Source organism: Tachypleus tridentatus, chromosome 1 (genome assembly GCF_004210375.1).
Source record: "Tachypleus tridentatus isolate NWPU-2018 chromosome 1, ASM421037v1, whole genome shotgun sequence".
In the NCBI taxonomy this organism is placed as follows: Eukaryota; Metazoa; Arthropoda; class Merostomata; order Xiphosura; family Limulidae; genus Tachypleus; species Tachypleus tridentatus.
Genome location: NC_134825.1, coordinates 115,281,642 through 115,302,627, shown reverse-complemented (window position 1 = coordinate 115,302,627; position 20,986 = coordinate 115,281,642). Strand labels below are relative to the sequence as shown.

Sequence of the window (20,986 nt, the reverse complement as noted above, 5' to 3'; positions counted from 1 at the left end):
TACTGTCGGAATGTTTCATGTTATACTGTCAGTATGTTTCATGTTATACTGTCAGAATGTTTCATGTTATACTGTCAGAATGTTTTATGTTATACTGTCAGAATATTTCATGTTATACTGTCAGTATGTTTCATGTTATACTGTTAGTATGTTTCATGTTATACTGTCAGTATGTTTGATGTTATACTGTCAGAATGTTTTATGTTATACTGTCAGAATATTTCATGTTATACTGTCAGTATGTTTCATGTTATACTGTTAGTATGTTTCATGTTATACTGTCAGAATGTTTCATGTTATACTGTTAGTATGTTTCATGTTATACTGTCAGTATGTTTCATGTTATACTGTCAGAATGTTTCATGTTATACTGTCAGAATGTTTCATGTTATACTGTCAGAATATTTCATGTTATACTGTCAGTATGTTTCATGTTATACTGTTAGTATGTTTCATGTTATACTGTCAGAATATTTCATGTCATACTGTCAGAATGTTTCATGTTATACTGTCAGAATGTTTCATGTTATACTGTCAGAATGTTTCATGTTATACTGTCAGTATGTTTCATGTTATACTGTCAGAATATTTCATGTTATACTGTTAGTATATTTCATGTTATACTCTCAGTATGTTTCATGTTATACTAAATATAAGATAATTAATTATTGAAACTTTATGCTAATTCAACTCATGTAATTTCTTTCTTAAACAAATAAAACCAAACTGTTTCTGTGTTTGTTCTTAAGCTCAAAGCTGCACATTCGGGCGAACCATGAATTTTACCATTATAATACTTCAAGTTTACCGTTTACGAACCATAGGGATGAATAAAACAAAATTAAACAATTTTACCGTTGGTTTGTGTGTGTGTGTAAATATATTGAAAAATCTAATTGCTACACGAATTCCTAAGTTGCCTTCCGTGGTAAGTGTGAGAAGCTTGTAACACTGACAATCGAGTTTCAAAACTCGCAATGGCCAAAACACAAATAACTCGTTCTGGAGCTTTGTGTTTAATACCAAACATAGAACAGTTTTTCAAAGATTAATTAATGCGATACGTCATAGACTCACCTTTATCGAGGTTGAGCACGTGCATTGTCTTTTCTCTGTAATTTGATTGGCTGAAAGCTATTCTCCGTGTTTGTTTGTTTTTAATTTTGCTTATAAAAGAGTCACTGAGCTAGCAGGACGAATATCCTCTTCAAATATTCAGATCTTATAAGAAAGACAGAATTTATTGTTTATCTATAATGAAAGACATTACGTTACGAAACGCAAGAAATATTATTACGCCACCGTGGGTTTTGTTCGTGATCTTTGTAATTCCTATAAGTGAAGCTGATCTGAACCGTAAGTAGGTTCTGAACTACAAGTTTTCAGAAGTTCTTATGAAGTACATTCGTGTAAGACACTCAACGTGAAAAATTTATCAGCAATCCATATAACCGGATGAAATTGAATTTGAATTTCTGCAAAGCTACACGAGGGCTATCTACGCTAGCTGTTCTTAATTTAGTAGTGTAAGACTAGAGGGAAGGCAGCTAGTCATCATCACCCACCGCCAACTTTTGGGCTACTCTTTTACCAACAAATAGTGGGATTGACCGAACATTGTAACGCCCCCACAGCTGAAAGGGAGAGCATGTTTGGTGCGACGGGGATTTGAACCGCAATTACTCAGATTACGAATCGAGCACCTTAACCACCTGGCTATGCCGGGGCCTAATGAAATCAAAATTTATTCGTTAAAAATTTCTCATTACGAATCACTGATTTTTATATATATATAGTAGTGAAAACGAAAAAAAAAACATTCAGTTTCATAAACATACGTCCATGTTCGTAACAGAAACATAAACATGTTTTACAAATGTTTTTCTTCCTTCAGATCCCATATTTCAGCGAATATTCCCAATTCGACAATCCAGTTGTAACACCAGTCTGGACTATTCATTCCCCGTGAGAAACACAACCAGTCAACCACGACATATCAGGGTTGTAGCGGAGGAAGTGAGTGTAAACAGAAATGGTTGTTTATGTCCGCTGTTTACTAAAACAGTTAGAGAAAATGTCTGTCTTTAACGATGGAAAACGATATAATTGTTTTTAGGTTTTACTCAGAGATATAATAACAAGAAATTTAATAAATTGGTTTAACATAACCAAAAAGATATAGTGTTTATTTTTACTGCAAATCCGAATATCTGACATCGTATTTCCTCACATCTTATATCTGTATTTCAATAATTATTTATACGGACTTCTTACGTTTTATTCACGATTTTACAGCAGTTTTTACAGATTCTGTCTTTCTGTTTTACTTGTATTTTTACACTAGTTTTTTTTTCTCGTCTTTTATCATCTCAATTATGTTGTCATGGTTTTCATGACACATTACTTGTATTTCATCGGTTTGATTTTAATGTCCGCGATGAGTTCAAGAGAAACAGATAAAAAAAAATCCCGTAAAGTAGTGGAGCTCCAATATGGTCGTGTGTATTTTAAATGAATTGTAGAACAATCCAGTAATATGAACCGTTGTATATGAATGTCCGTGAGTGGTGTTCAAACATGAGATAGGATGGATAATTCAGTTTGTTAACTTATTTTTATGTAGATACGATGTAGGCTACACGGCAAACGTAGCAATAATGAGTTAATTATGAAAAACAATGCATTTTATAGAATATTAATTCATTTTTTACAGACATTCGAATTCATCGTGAAGTTTCGACCGAAACTCTATTCACGTTTCGTTTCTTCAATAATGATGGACATGTTACTCTAGTAGATAAACATAGATGTTCAGAACGTTCATTCACATAACTTAGTTAGTTTTTTTTTTAATCCTTAGCTTTGTTTCATCCAATAAAAACATTTAAAACATCAATGGTTTTTTTTTTATGTTACAGTGGCTACCTTTTGTCAAAGTGGATAAGATTGGGGCGTGTCTGGCGGTCAGAGGACCAATGGCGGAAATTCTTCATTTCATAGCCACTAACTTGAATTTTAGGTAGGTTTTGGTTTTGTTAGAGAAACAATGCAACCAAAAGATACACAAATTAATGTAATTACATTATTTTAACACTGAACGAGGATTTTATCAATATTTATAATATATAGAAATTAATGTTACCAACTTTATTATTGAACTTAATATACTTTTACATTATAACTGATAGAAGTGCATTAGTTCATTTAATATACTTTTACATTATAACTCGTAGAAGTGCAATAGTTCATTTAATATACTTTTATACTATAACTGGTAGAAGTGGAATAGTTCATTTAATATACTTTTACATTATAACTGATAGAAGTGCATTAGTTCATTTAATATACTTTTACATTATAACTCGTAGAAGTGCAATAGTTCATTTAATATACTTTTATACTATAACTGGTAGAAGTGCAATAGTTCATTTAATATACTTTTACATTATAACTGGTAGAAGTGCAATAGTTAATTTAATATACTTTTACATTATAACTGGTAGAAGTGCAATAGTTCATTTAATATACTTTTAGATTATGACTGGTAGAAGTGCAATAGTACATTTAACATACTTTTACATTATAAGTGATAGAAGTGCAATAGTTCATTTAATATACTTTTACATTATAACTGGTACAAGTGTAATAGTTCATTTAATATAATTTTACACTACAACTGGTAGAAGGGTAATAGTTCATTTAATATACTTTTACATTATAACTGGTAGAAGTGTAATAGTTCATTTAATATACTTTTACACTACAACTGGTAGAAGGGTAATAGTTCATTTAATATACTTTTACATTATAACTGGTAGAAGTGCAATAGTTAATTTAATATACTTTTACACTATAACTGGTAGAAATGCAATAGTTAATTTAATATACTTTTACATTATAACTGGTAGAAGTGCAATAGTTCATTTAATATACTTTTAGATTATGACTGGTAGAAGTGCAATAGTTCATTTAATATACTTTTACATTATAAGTGATAGAAGTGCATCAGTTCATTTAATGTACTTTTACACTACAACTATTAAAAGTGTAATAGTTCATTTAATATACTTTTACACTATAACTGGTAGAAGTGCAATAGTTCATTTAATATACTTTTACACTATAACTGGTAGAAGTGCAATAGTTAATTTAATATACTTTTACATTATAACTGATATAAGTGCAATAGTTCATTTAATATACTTTTACATTATAACTCGTAGAAGTGCAATAGTTCATTTAATATACTTTTACACTATAACTGGTAGAAGTGCAATAGTTAATTTAATATACTTTTACATTATAACTGATATAAGTGCAATAGTTCATTTAATATACTTTTACATTATAACTGGTAGAAGTGCAATAGTTAATTTAATATACTTTTACACTATAACTGGTAGAAGTGCAATAGTTAATTTAATATACTTTTACATTATAACTGATATAAGTGCAATAGTTCATTTAATATACTTTTACATTATAACACGTAGAAGTGCAATAGTTAATTTAATATACTTTTACATTATAACTGGTAGAAGTGTAATAGTTCATTTAACATACTTTTACATTATAAATGATAGAAGTACATTAGTTCATTTAATATACTTTTACATTATAACTGATAGAAGTGCAATAGTTCATTTAATATACTTTCACATTATAACTGGTAAAAGAGCAATAGTTCATTTAATATACTTTTACATTATAACTGGTAGAAGTGCAATAGTTAATTTAATATACTTTTACACTATAACTGGTAGAAGTGCAATAGTTAATTTAATATACTTTTACACTATAACTGGTAAAAGAGCAATAGTTAATTTAATATACTTTTACAGTATAACTGGTAGAAGTGCAAAAGTTAATTTAATATACTATTACATTATAACTGGCAGAAGTGCAATAGTTCATTTAATATACTTTTAGATTATGACTGGTAGAAGTGCAATAGTTCATTTAATATACTTTTACATTATAAGTGATAGAAGTGCATCAGTTCATTTAATGTACTTTTACATTATAACTGGTAGAAGTGCAATAATTAATTTAATATACTTTTACACTATAACTGGTAGAAGTGTAATAGTTCATTTAATGTACTTTTACATTTTAACTCGTAGAAGTGCAATAGTTAATTTAATATATTTTTACATTATAACTCGTAGAAGTGTAATAGTTCATTTAATATACTTTTACACTACAACTAGTAGAAGTGCAATAGTTCATTTAATATACTTTTACATTATAACTGATATAAGTGCAATAGTTAATGTAATATATTTTTATATTATAACTGGCAGAAGTGCAATAGTTAATTTAATATACTTTTACATTGTAACTGATATAAGTGCAAGAGTTCATTTAATATACTTTTACATTATAACTGGTAGAAGTGCAATAGTTCATTTAATATACTTTTACATTATAACTAGTAAAAGTGCAACAGTTGATTTAATGTACTTTTACATTATAACTGGTAGAAGTGCAATGGTTCATTTAATATACTTTTACATTATAACTGGTAGAAGTGCAACAGTTCATTAGTATACTTTTACATTATAACTGATATAAGTGCAATAGTTCATTTAATATACTCTTACATTATAATTGGTAGAAGTGCAACAGTTTATTTAATATACTTTTACATTATAACTGATGTAAGTGCATTAGTTCATTTACTATTCTCTTACATTATAACTGGTAGAAGCGCAATATTTCATTTAATATACTTTGTTTCGGGTGATTGCGTAAAAGACAGAAAAATTAATAGATGTCCACGTAGATCAGATGGATACCTTTTCCAGCACAGTGATAAGCTTGAAGGCTTGTGAGCTAAAGTTCAGGGCTCAATCGCTGCTGTGGGCACATCACAGGTAATCAATCGTGAAGTTTTGTATTTATCAAACAGATAAACAAACATTTCCAGTTTTAGATTATAAAAATATCTTCATGGTCGTAATTAACATGTTATTGTCTTAGCGCAAAGCAATACAATGGGCTATCTGAGCTATGTTCACCAGGGAAATCGAACCCCAGGTTTTAGCAGTAAAAGCTTACCGCTTACCCACAGCTGGGACTGAGTGATATGTAAGTTACTTTTAATGAAGAAAAAATATTGGTTATTCAACACGTGGTTACGAAAATTCAAAATTACTGGTTACAAAAAATGTGTTCGCTTTTGTTTTAAATCTAACACTCGTAGCTTAGGTCCATTTTCCACATCTGTTCTCTGTAAAGTACCATCCACGAGTATCGAAATCCGATTTTTAGCGGTTTGTGTCTCCTCAAACTCATCGTTGAACTACTGGGTGGTTCCATTTCTTCACAACTGCTAAATAATTTGAGAAAATATAGCTGTAAGAAGAAAACTACATAAACATGTACTTTAAATAGTTCAGCCTTCGAGCAGCTTTGCGCGAAATTAAAAACAAAACAAAAGACTTTAACAGTTCACGTGTGTAGTGTTAAAACTAGATAAAAGATCCAATCATCACGTTAGTAATAAATGTAAAAATACGAAAGCTTTTATTGAAGAGAACAGCACATCAAATTACGAAGTGAAATAAGCTAGAAGTCTGCTCAATGTCCAGCTTCGAAATAACATGTGATATCCATTCTAACATCTTCAGTTTCTTTAATGTTGTTGACAAACCTTTCATTTCGTATTTTATTCGCTTTTGGCCCGGCATAGCCAGGTGGTTAGGACACTTGACTCGTAATATGAGGGTCGCGGGTTCGAATCACCGTCACACCAAACATGCTCGCCCTTTCAGCCGTGGAAGCATTATAATGTGATGGTCAATCCCACTTTGTAAAAGAGTAGCTCAAGAATTGGCGACGGGTGGTGATAACTATATGCCTTCCCTCTAGTCTTACACTGCTAAATTAGGGACGGCTAGCGCAGATAGCTCGCGTGTAACTGCACGCGAAATTCTAATCTATTAACAAATTGTCTCTGTAGGGTAAATCGCGAGCATGCAATCCATAATTACGTAATAGTTCACAGAGATTAATTTTTTTTGTTGAGAAATTACATAAACAACTCTGAAAAAAAATCTGTATTTGTTCAGTCTGGACTCCAAGGTCCAACTAATGACGACATGGTTCTGTGTGAAGGTGTTCATTGATTCCAAAACCAAACTGTGGAATCAGTTCAATTTCAGGCGAAACTTTCCGTTTATGGAATGATATAACCTATCAACAGTTCTGCGAAAAGCTTCGTTTGTCTGTGTTAAATTCATAATTACTATAATTACCTTACCAAACATGCCTGGCAAATGATGCTGTTCAATGTTGATTAAAGTTTGAAACACGCCATCTATTGAAGTATCCGTTTCCAACCAGTGCTTTAATTCTTTGTTCAAACATGTAAAATGGTCTTCCATGTTCTGCCCATCACAGATATTTGTTATATTTGTCTTTGCTTTGCTCATACATATCTCAGTTTGAGCTGTTTGCTTGGATAGTTTTTGTTTTTAAATTCTACTTGTATTTATCATCTGATTTTCTTGCCAGCTGTTACGCGCACGCGTTATTCACTACAGTTTCCCCACCGAGGAACGTTTCATTTGCACGTGTTCTTTTTAGATGTATTATACTGAGCTAGTTATATAAAGCACCACCAGATAAACAAAACAATTATTACATGTTACATTCGAGGCCCCTACAAATCTTATATTCAGTAATTCGTTATCATAATTATTTTGTAAACTTAATATATTGTTTTGTTTTTGAATTTCGCGCAAAGCTACACGAGGGCTATCTGCGCTAGCCGTCCCTAATTGAGCAGTGTAAGACTAGAGGGAAGGCAGCTAGTCATCGCCAACCATCGCCAACTATTGGGCTACTCTTTCACCAACGAATAGTGAGATTGACCATCACATTATAACGCCCCTACAGGTGAAAGGGCGAGCATGTTTGGTGCTACGGGGATTCGAACTCGCGACCCTCAGTTTACGAGTCGAACGCCTTAATCCACCACGATTAATTTTCCTTATATACTGAATTAATACAATGAATTGAGCATAACTTGATATAAATATTTCTATATTAAATATACCATACGTTTTAACTAAAACAATCGAGAACTTTGGCAAGTTTGAAGTGCTCATTAGAACTTATCTTCGTACAGGTATTTATAACCAGTCCTCTGTATTTTTGTGTTGTAGAGTTTGAAAGCTGTACCAAAAGAGATAAAATATCGCAAAAAATTTTAAACAGAAACTCTGGATGAAGAGTTTTGTTCTTGATTATATATTTGATGAATATAGGTTTGATTTTGGTTTCAGTTTTGTTATAACCAGAGCATCTTTTATACTGATCTAAGTGTCTCTATTTGTTTCAATAATTATTGGAACTAGGCTTCAGAAGCTGCTTAATACATTTGTCTGACCACATCGAGAACAAACATATCAATAAACAACGCGAGATTGTTATATATTTATTGATACTGTCCTTAATATATCTAAGAGAATACGAAACCCATTTTTGATAATTATTCAAACACTTACAGACATTATGATCAATAATGAGGTAAAATTTGACGAAGACTTTACCATCGTAAGTAGTTCAAACAGTGAACACTGTGTCAGAATAAATAAATACTCATTTGATAATACAGTCATGTGAAAAAGTTAGGACACCCTATGAAAGCCTGTGTATTTTTGTAACATTTTTGGATATATAGATATTTAATCTCAATTTTAACAATACTGAGAGATTATAGGAATATAACTAAACAATTAAAACTGAAGAAAAGACTTTTCAAGATCTTCTGTAAATGTTTGTTTGTTTGTTTTTTTGGAATTTCGCACAAAGCTACTCGAGGGCTATCTGTGCTAGCCGTCCCTAATTTAGCAGTGTAAGACTAGAGGGAAGGCAGCTAGTCATCACCACCCACCGCCAACTCTTGGGCTACTCTTTTACCAACGAGTAGTGGGATTGACCGTAACATTATATACCCCCACGGCTGGGAGGGCGAGCATGTTTAGCGCGACGCGGGCGCGAACCCGCGACCCTCGGATTACGAGTCGCACGCCTTACGCGCTAGGCCATGCCAGTCCTTCTGTAAATGTAATTCTACAAAAATGCATATTCTAACTGAGGAAAAAGTTAGGACACTCTCACCCCTAATAGCTAGTGTTATCTCCTTTGGCTGAAATAACTGCAGTGAGACGCTTTTTGTAGCCATCTACCAGTCTCTGACATCGGTCTGAAGAAAGTTTGCCCCACTCCTCAATGCAGAATTCTTTCAGCTGTAAGATGTTTGAGGGGTTTCTTGCATGTACAGCCCGTTTCAAGTCACCCCACAGCATCTCAATGGAATTAACATATGGACTTTGACTCGGCCATTCCAGGACTCTCCATTTCTCAGTTTTCAGCCAGTTCTTGGTGAATTTACTGGTACGTTTTTGGTCATTGTCGTGTTGCAGGGTCCGGTTCCACTTCAGCTTTAATTTTCTTACAGATGGTCTCACATGATCCTCAAGCACCCTCTGATACACAGTAAAATTCATGGTGGATTCCATGATTGTGAGCTGTCCAGGTCCTGCTGCAGCAAAGCAGCCCCAAACCATGACACTTCCACTTCCATGCTTCACAGTTGGTATGAGGTTCATTTTCTGGAATGCTGTATTTGGTTTACACCAAACATGTCCTCTGTTCTGACGTCCAAATAATTCAATTTTGGACTCATCTGTCTAAAGAACATTATTCCAGAAGTCCTGGTCTTTGTCTACATTCTCTCTGGCAAACTTCAGTCTGGCCTTGATGTTTCTCTTAGAGAGCAAAGGTTTCCTCCTTGAACACCTCCCATGCAAGTTAAACTTGTGCAGTCTCTTTCTGAGGTTTAAATAAGGCAAGCCTCATTCAAAATGCTAAGTAACGATCTTCTAATCATGTGCACCTGGTGTGATACACCTATGTGTGAGTTGAGCCATTTTAAGTGGGAATAAATGTGGGGGTATCCTAATATTTCCTCAGTTAGAAGGTGCATTTTTGTAGCATGACATTTACAGAAGATCATGAAAAGTCTTTTCTTCAGTTTTAATTGTTTAGTTATATTCCTATAATCTCTCAGCATTGTTGAAATTGAGATTAAATATCTGTATATCCAAAAATGTTACAAAAATACACAGACTTTCATAGGGTGTCCTAACTTTTTCACATGACTGTATATATAAAAGCAAGAGTCGTTATTACATCCAGTTCGCTGTTCACAGCGTTTGTAGTTGCTAATGAATTACATATATATATTCAAGTCACTATTTACAGTGTTGGTTTTCAGCCGTAGGAGCGTTATAATGTTGCGGTCAATCCCACTATTTGTTGGTAAAAAAGTAGACCAAGAGTTGGCGGTGGGAGGTGATGACTAGCTGCCTTCCCTATGGTCTTACACTGATAAATTGGGGACGGCTAGCGCAGATAGCCCTCGTGTAGCTTTGCGCGAAATTAAAAAACAAACAAATAGTGTGGGTATTTACTAATGAATTATCCAGGAAACTGTTTAGAGTGTTTGTTGTTACTAGTGTCACTGTTTACAGTGTTGATAGTTACTAATGAATTATCCACGTCAGTGTTTACAGTGGATGTGAAGATAGAACATTAAGTTTATGGATGTATAGATAGAACACTTAGTCCATGGATGTGTAAATACAACACTGAGTCTATGGATGTGTAGATAGAACACTAAGTCTATGGATGTATAGATACAACACTAAGTCTATGGATGTGTAAATACAACATTAAGTCTATGAATGTGTAGATAGAACACTAAGTCTAGTTTGAACTTCATCATGTAACAATAATCAACGTTTTATTGTATCACAACAAACAATACTAACACGTAGCTTAATTGCGTAAAATATTCACGACGTTTTGTCAGCTCTTTCTTGGTATACCTGAGCTCATGGTTTTATTTAGGGTTATGAATACTATTTGTTAAAATTGGATTTAGGGCTAACATATATATATCGTAAACTAAGTGAACTTCTTTACATATCATTATTACGACCGGGGAATATTGGCAAATGTAGCAGTAGACAGCTGATAGTTTAATGCATTCTAATGAACTGTATGCTACCAGTGGCGTAAACTACAAAAGGATTCCCCCCCCCCGTCTGTACAAAAGGTAATTAGGCCACCTACATTTGCTTCACTATCTCACAATTGTGGAGACTATAGGGGTATAGGTACGTCCTTGATTGTTGTATAAAATTAGAGCAGGCCTCATCATAAATTACTCAAACCTCATGAGGTATATTGGGATTATGTCCGAAAATGTCGTTAACAATAGCGATATTTAATCGTGATATACCTTAGGTTTCTTATGTAGAAACTATTTATTTGCAGTATAGTTTGTTACGTAGAAATTATTTAATTAACTTATGCGCAGATAACACTCGAATAATTTTTCACGAATTTCAAACAAACTTTAACTTATCAAGTAGTTTTTAGTTTCGATCGCAAGAGTTAGTTTATATTTTATCAGAATTCATATTAAGTTTCGTATTTAGACGATAAAGGTATAATAAAATTATGATAGTATTGAATCACAAAGTTTCATTTCGTCACGTGTCTATTAGCTACACTGTTATTCAACCTGACGACCACCAGTGGGGGTCCAAGAAACCTGACGGTAGGTGGAGTGGGATGGTTGGTCTGCTGCACAGAAAGGTACGTCATAGTCTTCTAGATGTTTAAACTGTTTCAAACGTTATGTTATGTTGTCAAGCACAAAATTATTGTTTAATTATAACATGTGTGGAACAGTAGTGATTTTAAAAACTCTTAACGTTTAAATTCGGGGTTCTATTCCTGACAGTGAACACTATGGATAGCATGACGTCACCTTTTCACTGAAAACGACAACAATAGGGTGTCTTAATAATTTCATTAGTACAGCAGTCAGTCTACAGATTTACAACGCTAAAATCAGGGGTCCGATTCCACTCGGAGGGCTCAGCAGATCGCCTGATGTGCCTTTGCCGTACGAAAACACACACTATTTGTTTGTTTTCTGAATTTCGCGCAAATCTACACAAAAGCTATCTGCACTAGTTGTCCGTAATTCATCAGTGTAAAACTGGAGGAGGGGCAGGTAATCATCACCGACCACCGCCAACTTTTGAGTTACTCTATTACCAACGAGTACTGGGATTGACCGTAACGTTATAATGCCCCCAAGGCTGAAAGGACGAGCATGTTTGGTGTGACGGGGATTCGAACTCCCGATTATCAGATTACGAGTCGATCGCCCTAACCACATGGCCATGCTGGGGTTTTATATTGTAATCTCAGAGAGTCGATCGCCCTAACCACATGGCCGTGCTAGGCTTTTATATTGTATTGTCAGAAGGTTAATTTTTGTTTTTTATATCAAACGAACTTCCGGTAAAGATACATTAGTCAAGTAGGATGACCAATTCTACAAAAGTTTATCTGCGTTTTTTTCAATTCAATTTATTTCTGTCGTTCTCTGTGCAGGGTTTCGTCTCTATTACGTATTACACTAGTGTATTGTTTATTACGTATTACACTGGTGTGATCCCAGTAGCTAAGCTGCCTCACTTATCAAGTAGCGACTGACAATTTGCAACATCTTTAGTTAAAACACCTTACTGTTGCCACAAACGGTCAAAATCCACCATTTGGCCAAACTAGAAATTCCCAAGACTGCTGACAAGTTGGAGTCTTTGTCTAGTCTATAAGTTCAGGTTTCGATATGGTTATGTATAGGAATCACTGAGTAGCTTTGACCAAAAAACAACAAAGTTCTGAACATTCAAAAACCTTTAAGTGTTATTTAGCAAACGAAACGTTGTTGAAATATTTTGATACATATGGTAATTGGATAACGCCTTATGTTGCGAAACGTTTGTTTCTTGTTTGTGATATTATGATAAGAGAAATCCTTATTAAGTTGTTAACTGCCTGACTTTAATATCACGACTGCTAATTCTGTATTACGTTGGGAACAGACTGTTTCGTGCTTGAGTTACCGTGGTTAAAGTATTATTAGATTGTGAAAAGTGTGTTTTGTGTTTGATATATTGTTCTTGAATTAAGTATTTGACTCAGTGACATCGTGACTACAATAAGGATTCTGACTCAGTGACATCGTAACTACAATAAAGATATTGACTCAGTGACATCGTGACTACAATAAGGATTCTGACTCAGTGACATCGTAACTACAATAAAGATATTGACTCAGTGACATCGTGACTACAATAAGGATTCTGACTCAGTGACATCGTAACTACAATAAGGACCTTGTCTCAGTAACATCGTAACTATAACTTTAAGTTTCTCTCCAGGAAGCAGAGTTCCTTGTGACGCCCGCTTCAGCAAACTTTCATAGACTTGAGGTAGCTGACTTTACAGTACCAATTATGGTTGACTCACAGTCCTGGTTGGTAGCTAGTCCAGCTGAGGCCAACGATGCTTTCGGTTTCTTCTTTTCTTTGAACTGGCAGGTAAGTACAAACTTCCTCTAAATTATGTTATGATTACACCCAGCTACTAGATTACAAACACAGAGTTGTTATCCATTTTACCCGAGACTGTGTTTATAAATACTAGTATAAGCTGTTCAATTTAACATAGAGGGCACTGCTTCATTCATCACTATGCAAAAACACTTTTCTTCAGTCACATTTATAAACAACCTGAAGTGAAAAATTAACTTGTTCAGTCCGAATTCTTTAGAATGTATCTGCTATTAACTCCAGGTGTGGCTTACACTTCTGGCCAGCACGTGTTGTCTGTCAGTTGTCAGCTGGACTTTTGAACTTCTTAAAGAGAAACAACTCCCTAAAGAGGAGACCTCTGGAGTGTTAGAACAATGGTGGAACTTCTTTATTTGTATTTTACTACAAGGTAAGGATGATGTAGTTTAGTGTTAATACACAGCTTAGAACAATGGTGGAACTTCTGTGTTTGTATTTTACTACAAGGTAAGGATGATGTAGTTTAGTATTCAACACATCTTAGAACAATGGTGGAACTTCTGTGTTTGTATTTAAAGGAATATTGTTGTATTAAAGTAATTAAAGATATTAAGTTTCGTTAACTTAAAGCAAGTGTTAAATCTCGTTTACTTTTAGGGGAAAATATATTAATTTGTCACTTTCCGGAATAAATGTATTTAGGAGATTTCCATTTCCATATGTTTAAGTACTGAAAATTATCTGAGATCATTTTCCATGAAGACTTTTTATACAATGTTGTCTGATGACGAGAATAGGTCCCCAAATTATTATAAAGTTTTTTTAATCAGCCTTTTGTTAAATTAATATTATTTTTGGTGATTACACTTCTTTGAAACTAACTACAACAGTCTGGATTTTAAGGGGTTTAACTCAAGTTATATTTCCTTGGCATATCAACAGGTTTCGAGCACGTGCCTTCCCGTTCCTCACAACGGCTTCTGATAGCGGTTTGGTTGATTGGCTGTTTCGTGACCATGACAGCATTCAGTGGTCAGTTAATTTCGAAACTAACACTGCGAAAATCCACGGACAGGATTGATAGTTTGGAAGATCTCCTAGATCGACCACATATTACTCCAGTTATTGAAAGAGGAAGTTTCTTGGAGTCAGTTATAAAGGTGACTTTTTTCCCTCACTTTTTTTCTGTATTGCATCACATCTATAATGTTAAAAACAAACCGTTTGTTTCTAAACTTCATCAAAGTTTTTTTAAACAAAACAAAACTGAAACCTGCTTTAAAGCTATGTCGAAAACAGTTATACTGGGACATGTGAATCAGTTTTATAAAGTTCGATCAACGCTCTGTATTTATAATATACCGCACTCTTACATTTCATTTTGTTCTAGAAAGCAGACCATGGGGCGTACAAACGACTTTGGGATGTTGTATCCACGAGCTCAGAGCATAGAAAACCAGTGAAAGAAATGACATCTGATGAAATGATTGATAAAATAGAAGCGAGAACTCATGCTGTTTCAGTTCAGACCACATCCATGAAGGCGATAATCCATAATCGATTTACCAAAAAGGGAACTTGTTCTCTCTACATGGCTAAAAAGAGATTTTTAACCAAAACTACGGTGGCAGTGATGAGGAAAGATCTACCAAAGGTTTTGAAGACTCGGATAAAGCAAAAGTTAGCAGATGTTTGAATAAGTGAAAATAATTTAGAGATATGTCTCAAAGTTCCGCTAGAGTCCGCTTTGGTTTGCTTGTTTGTTATTAAGCGCAAAACTACAAAGTGGTCTGTCTGTGCTGTGTCCACCACAGGTATAGAAAACCCAGTGTTTGGCTTGCTTTTGTAATAAACGTGCAGTTATTTTTTAAAATGCTTTATAATAATAGTCTTGTTTAAACGATTAGTTTTGGTTCAATCAATCCCTCCCACTAGGGCTTGGCATGGCCAGGTGGGTTAAGGCGTGCGACTCATAATCTGAGGGTCGTGGGTTAGCATCCCCGTCGCACTAAACATGCTCGTCCTTTCAGCTGTGGGGGCGTTATAATGTTACAGTCAATCACACTATTCGTTGGTAAAAGAGTAGCCCAAGAGTTGGCGGTGGGTGGTAATGACTAGCTGCTAAATTAGGGACGGCTAGCACAGATAGCCCTCGAGTAGCTTTGCGCGAAATTCAAAATCAAACAAACAAACAAACACTCCCACTATCTATTGGTGAAAGAGTAGCCCAAGAGTTGGCGGCGGGTGGTGCTAGCTAACTGCCTTTTCTCTAATGTAACTCTTTCAAATTAGGGACGGAGAACGCAGATAGCCCGCGAATAGTTTGGCGCCAAATTCAACAAACAAACCAAATAATAGATATTAGTATATCGTTATTCATATTAAGACTAAACTTGTGTTTGTTTGAATCCTAATTCCTCCAATTTGTTTATCAACACTATGAACTATGGGGAATCTTCTAAGGGAGTTAAAATTGAGCGTAACCCTATTTCTATTCGTTAGAAATAGAACCTGTTGGTTACTTACTCCCAGCATACTGAGTCAATCTCAAACAAGTTATTACTTTGAAGCACACGACTGCTGTTAAACTTCGATTGTTTTAACTTAGAACTTCCCTGTCATTTGACGGGTATTTCAGCTTGTAGTTAACACAATTAAGCTAACAATCTCTAGAACCTTTAAAAAGGTTGTGTTTCAACGATCAGTGCTTTAAACGAGTAATATTTTTTTATTCGTGCAATTTTACAAAACCTGTTTATCAGAAACAACAACAGATGTCATGGTTTCAGTAGAGAAGTGATAAAGATGGTTTGATTGGCTAAACGTTTATTTTTATGTTATACAGAATCTCCATAGCAGTGGACAACGATCTGTTTGGATATTGGGTCCACATGATGATGAGAAACTATGAAAGATGTGCCACACCTCTTCCGTCCACTTTTCGTCCACTCGCGATTGAAGATCTTCGAGGTGCTTTCTACTGTCTGTCAACCGGATTAGGTTTATCAACGATCTTTTTTATTACAGAATCATGTGTTTACTTGAAAATATTAATGCAAAGAGCGAAGGCAGGAAGGGTTAAGTCTTACAAGTGATCTCTGTTGAATGAGGTCTTCTGATAAACTCCTCACACCACCGTTAGATGGCGCACAATTTAGATTTCGTAAACTAGATTTACCAATACCTTTATTGAAAATTTTCGGGAATAAAAATATATTAATCATTTCGTAATCTCACACTGGAATAGCTTTTAGAAAGTTTTCGACTTTGATAGTCGTTGACGTAGATCACAGGTCACACAAATATAAAAATGTACAGCTCAAAGAATTCAAGTCTAATAAAAAATATTCAGCATTGAGATTAAGGAGATACATTTGTAGGCTTCGTGTATTAAAGAAATAAAGCCAAAGTTTAAACGTACACAGTAAATAACGCTGTATGTTGATACACTGATGACGTTTTAGTATGACGTCGAAACGTGTAGTGTGTAAGACTGTTCCCAGTAATATTAAGTAAAACAATTGAAACTGGAAAAAACTCTCATGTTAAATATTTATTATGTTCTATTAAACGTTGACTTTACTTCTTTAATACATCTGTGTGTAAGTTTAATTTTTGTATGATACGAATATTGTAGCTTTGTGTGAAATATATTAAAATGGGTTCCTTACTTGTTTTGAATTTCGTGCAAAGCTACACGAGGGCTATCTGCGCTAGCCGTACCTAATTTGTGGTGTAAGACCGCCAACTCTTGGGTTACTCTTTCACCACCGAATAGTGGTATTGACCGTCACGTTGTAACGCCACCATGAACTGAAAGGGTGAGCATGTTTGATGTAACGGGATTCGAACCCGCGACCCACGGATTACGAGTAGAGCGCCTTAACCACGTGGCCGTGCTAGGCCAGGGTTCTTTGTAATTTCAAACTTAAACATAACTAACCATACTAATTTAAGTGTTACAGTTAAAAACAGAAGACAAGAAACTCGACAACCTGAGAGCTTTCTGTTGTTGAAAGGTTCTCCTTTATGAGAGCTTTCTGTTGTTGAAAGGTTCTCCTTTATGAGAGCTTTCTGTTGTTAAAACGTTCTCCTTTATGAGAGCTTTCTGTTGTTAAACTTTCTCCTTGAACGGCAATTTGGGAAATTTTATTTATTGTTCACCACAAGGACACATAATAGGCTATCTTGCTCTGTTCACTAAGGGTATCGAAACCCAATCTGCATCGTAAAAAAAACAAAAAACTACGACTTGTCACTGACCTACTGGAAGGAGAAATTAGAAATGGACAGGAAGCACTAATTGAGATAAATCGGCTGGAGACAGTCGTGTAGTTAGTAAAATAATAATTAATTAAGACGTAGTTGAAGAAAAATAATGTGGAGACTCAGCCTTACTACAAGTATCATCAGGCATAAAAGAAATGGAGTTGAACGTTATTAACTAGAAAGAACTAAAATTATTTTGAAAAGTTAAAAACATTAACAGTAAAAAAATATTATAAACTAATGACAAAAACAAACACTTTTCTGTTTATATAACAAAATAGGAAGCAAAGTTTGCACATCCATTGTTGTAAAACTGAACACGGAACAATAATCATTGTTAAATATTAAGTCTTGTATCAGTCTGTTGGTATTCAAATAAACGTTCTTATTGCTGTTTTGTAACACACTTATAAGGATATGACAAATCAAAAACGACAACAAAGAAATTTGAAAGAATTTTTACTCTTTCAAACTAACTGTTTTATTAATGTATGTGTACGTTAAAGAAACATTACTTGAAAATATATATAACAAAATAGTTTCAAAATTACAAAATTAAAATAATAAAACTTAGACAACATATTAATTTCTGAATTAATTATTTACCGAATTTTCTCATTAATTGTTTGTTCAAATAACATCGATAGCAAAAAAGTCCCACAAAACGTTTATAATTATTTGAAGGTATATGTTTAATATCTTAAGATATAAACGAACTAAGTGTTATTTGTGACACTTTTAAAGTTTTATCTCCTGGTACTTACGGCACGGTGTTAGCTGATTAAAAATGGATCGTAAACAAATAATTTTGTTTCTCATTAAACAAAAGATTTAGGTGCACTGGGTGTGATTTATGGTTGTGAATAATATATTTCTTTGTTGAGCGCAAAGTTACACAGTGAATTATCTCGTGTTCTGCCATCGCGGGTGTCGAATTCCGTTATTTAACGCTATAAGAAACTAGATTTGGTTTCGTATTATTTTGAGCGCTCTGTCATAAAATGACAGTTACCTCTCCCATTTCGTGAAAGAATCTTCGTGTTGCCACTATCTATCACGCAAGAGAAATATAGAAATGCCTTTGAACTCGCACCATGAGGTAGATGTCTAAGGCCTGATGGTTGACCATTGGTTCTATATTAGTTGGAGTGGTCGACCGTAGGCTGACGTTATTTCTCTAGTTTTAAATAATGTTTTAGTCAGCGTTTCAATTTCAATATCTTCCACTTCCTGTTGGTAATAGTTGCTTCTCATAGTTAGATATCACCACTTATTCTTCCCAAGAAATGCAACCGTCTCTTTACATAACGTCCCTTTCATAGTAAAGCACCGCATTCCAATATCAAAGGAACATCTTCCTAGTCGTATCAGTTACTATCACTGGTTATTCTTCCCAGGAGATACAGCCGTCTTTACATAACATACCTCCAACAGGAAGGTATCGGATTACAATATAAAGAAAAGATCGTTTTCTTCTTTGTGCCAGTTATCTGTATCAGTTTTCAGTCCCAACAGATGCAAGGATCTCCACACATTAATTGTTTACGTTCTCATGACTTTGAGCCCAACTTTGAGATCTTGTTTGTTACAATCTCTTGTCTGTATGAAGCGGAGTTTGTAACAATAATGTTTTCTAAGGGACACTTTATTTAGGGATGTTGTTTGTTTGTCATGATCTGTATTCTGGGATGTGGCAGCCTTTTTTACTACCAGAGAAGAGTTATTTTTCTTCATCCATGTGGGGAGGCTAAGTTTTCCAAAGCTTGCTTTATGAGCCGCTCCCCACTTTCTAAATTCTGTATGTTCATGATATCGAAGAGCTCACTGGTGTAATAAAGACTCCATTGAAGATAAAACAAAGAATAAAATTATTTGAAATGTTTTTGTTAATAATTTTTAAGCAATAGTCTCAGAGACTTGTTTGTTTGAATTTCGAACAAAGCTACACGCGGGCTATCTTCGCTAGCCGTCCGTAATTTAGTGTAAAACTAGGGGGAAGACAGCTAGTCATCACCACCTACTGCCAACTCTTGGGCTTCTCTTTTACCAATGAATAGTAGAATTGATCGTAACATACAATTACCCTATGGCTGAATTGAGCAAACATGTTTGATGTGACGGGCATTCAAATCTGCGACCCTCAGATTCCGAGTCGAGCGCCCTAACCACCTGCCCATGCTGGGCCAGTTTTTTTATTTGCTGCTGACGGGTAATTTCTTTCTCGATAATAATTTTGGCAACAGGAAAACAGCACCCCCTGCTGTGGTTTCATTTGCTCTGACAAACAGTGCCTATTAGCTTCTCCAGTTTTTTTTTAGCATACTTTAGCTATTCCCACTGTCTCTTTTTCTGGTTCCTCCATCCCAGATTAGGATTGGACAACCATCCTAGGTCCTTTGCTGCACTAACAACTCTTGTATACCATATTCTTTTATTCCATTTGTTCCCACTGGTTCATTATATGCATCTCCGAACTATCGTTTGTTTTTATTTCCTGTTTTGCCTGATATTCCCTTCCAGCTTCGTGTTGCCACAACTTCCTAAAACAAACAAGCAAATAAAATTCCATTCCAAAAAGGATCTGTGTAGTACATAACCTCTGTGTTAATACGATTTAAAACTGACTTGACACACAAGGCAAAGAAAACTTTACTGTCGTGGGCATATGGAAATCTTTCGCATGAATGTCCTTTATCTCCTGTTTGAAAACAACGTGTATGACAGAAAAGGACAGCTAGTCAAGCAGGATAAAAATTTACTTCGAAATATCTTCAGCTTTCTCCTTCTGTGAAGTTAGGCCTGAAATAAAAAAACAAACAAACACAAGCATTGTTCCACATTTTGAAGAAAGGCAAGGTACTCGAGAAAGTTAAGGATTTGGCCGATAGAGGGTTTGGCAATTGCATTTTTTAATAATACCTTCTTAATTCTTAGCTTGTTCATCTACCCCAAAAAATTGAACCTACAGTAATCACGGTTGTAGGGATCTGATGCAGTTGATTTCTGATAAGTAAAAATAAATTTTATCCACAAAATGACTAGACGCGAATTTTCAGAGACATTTGTATTTGGGATAAGGTAGAAAACATTTGGGCTCTAATATTGGACTTTAGATTTTCAGTTCAGCATGTTAACAGACCTGCTAATTTACGATGTGCCCTCTGGCGGCTTAGTGGCAAGTCCGTGGACTTGTAAGGCTAATAATCAAGTTTCGATAATTACGACGGACAGAACACATATGGCTGATTGAGTAGGTCTGTGCTTTA

The 20,986-nt window shown here is 34.6% G+C and overlaps 1 protein-coding gene across 1 annotated transcript; it reads left to right on the top strand.

Annotated features, from left to right (window-relative positions):
* Positions 1-1,256: 1,256 nt before the first annotated feature.
* On the top strand, positions 1,257-18,505 carry LOC143232994 (glutamate receptor ionotropic, kainate glr-3-like). The gene is made up of 10 exons (XM_076468933.1): positions 1,257-1,356; positions 1,895-2,016; positions 2,919-3,019; positions 11,586-11,676; positions 13,320-13,478; positions 13,734-13,881; positions 14,394-14,611; positions 14,842-15,131; positions 16,297-16,421; positions 18,426-18,505. Exons 1-10 carry the CDS (start codon positions 1,257-1,259, stop codon positions 18,503-18,505), a joined length of 1,434 nt encoding a protein of 477 aa, XP_076325048.1.
* The last annotated feature ends 2,481 nt before the right edge of the window (positions 18,506-20,986 follow it).

Coding starts and splice junctions, on each gene's coding strand:
- LOC143232994 (XM_076468933.1), top strand. CDS start 1,257: ATGAAAGACATTACGTTACGAAACGCAAGAAATATTATTACGCCACCG. Junction 11,677..13,319: donor TTGGTCTGCTGCACAGAAAG/GTACGTCATAGT, acceptor GTTTCTCTCCAG/GAAGCAGAGTTCCTTGTGAC. Junction 15,132..16,296: donor AAGACTCGGATAAAGCAAAA/GTTAGCAGATGT, acceptor TATGTTATACAG/AATCTCCATAGCAGTGGACA.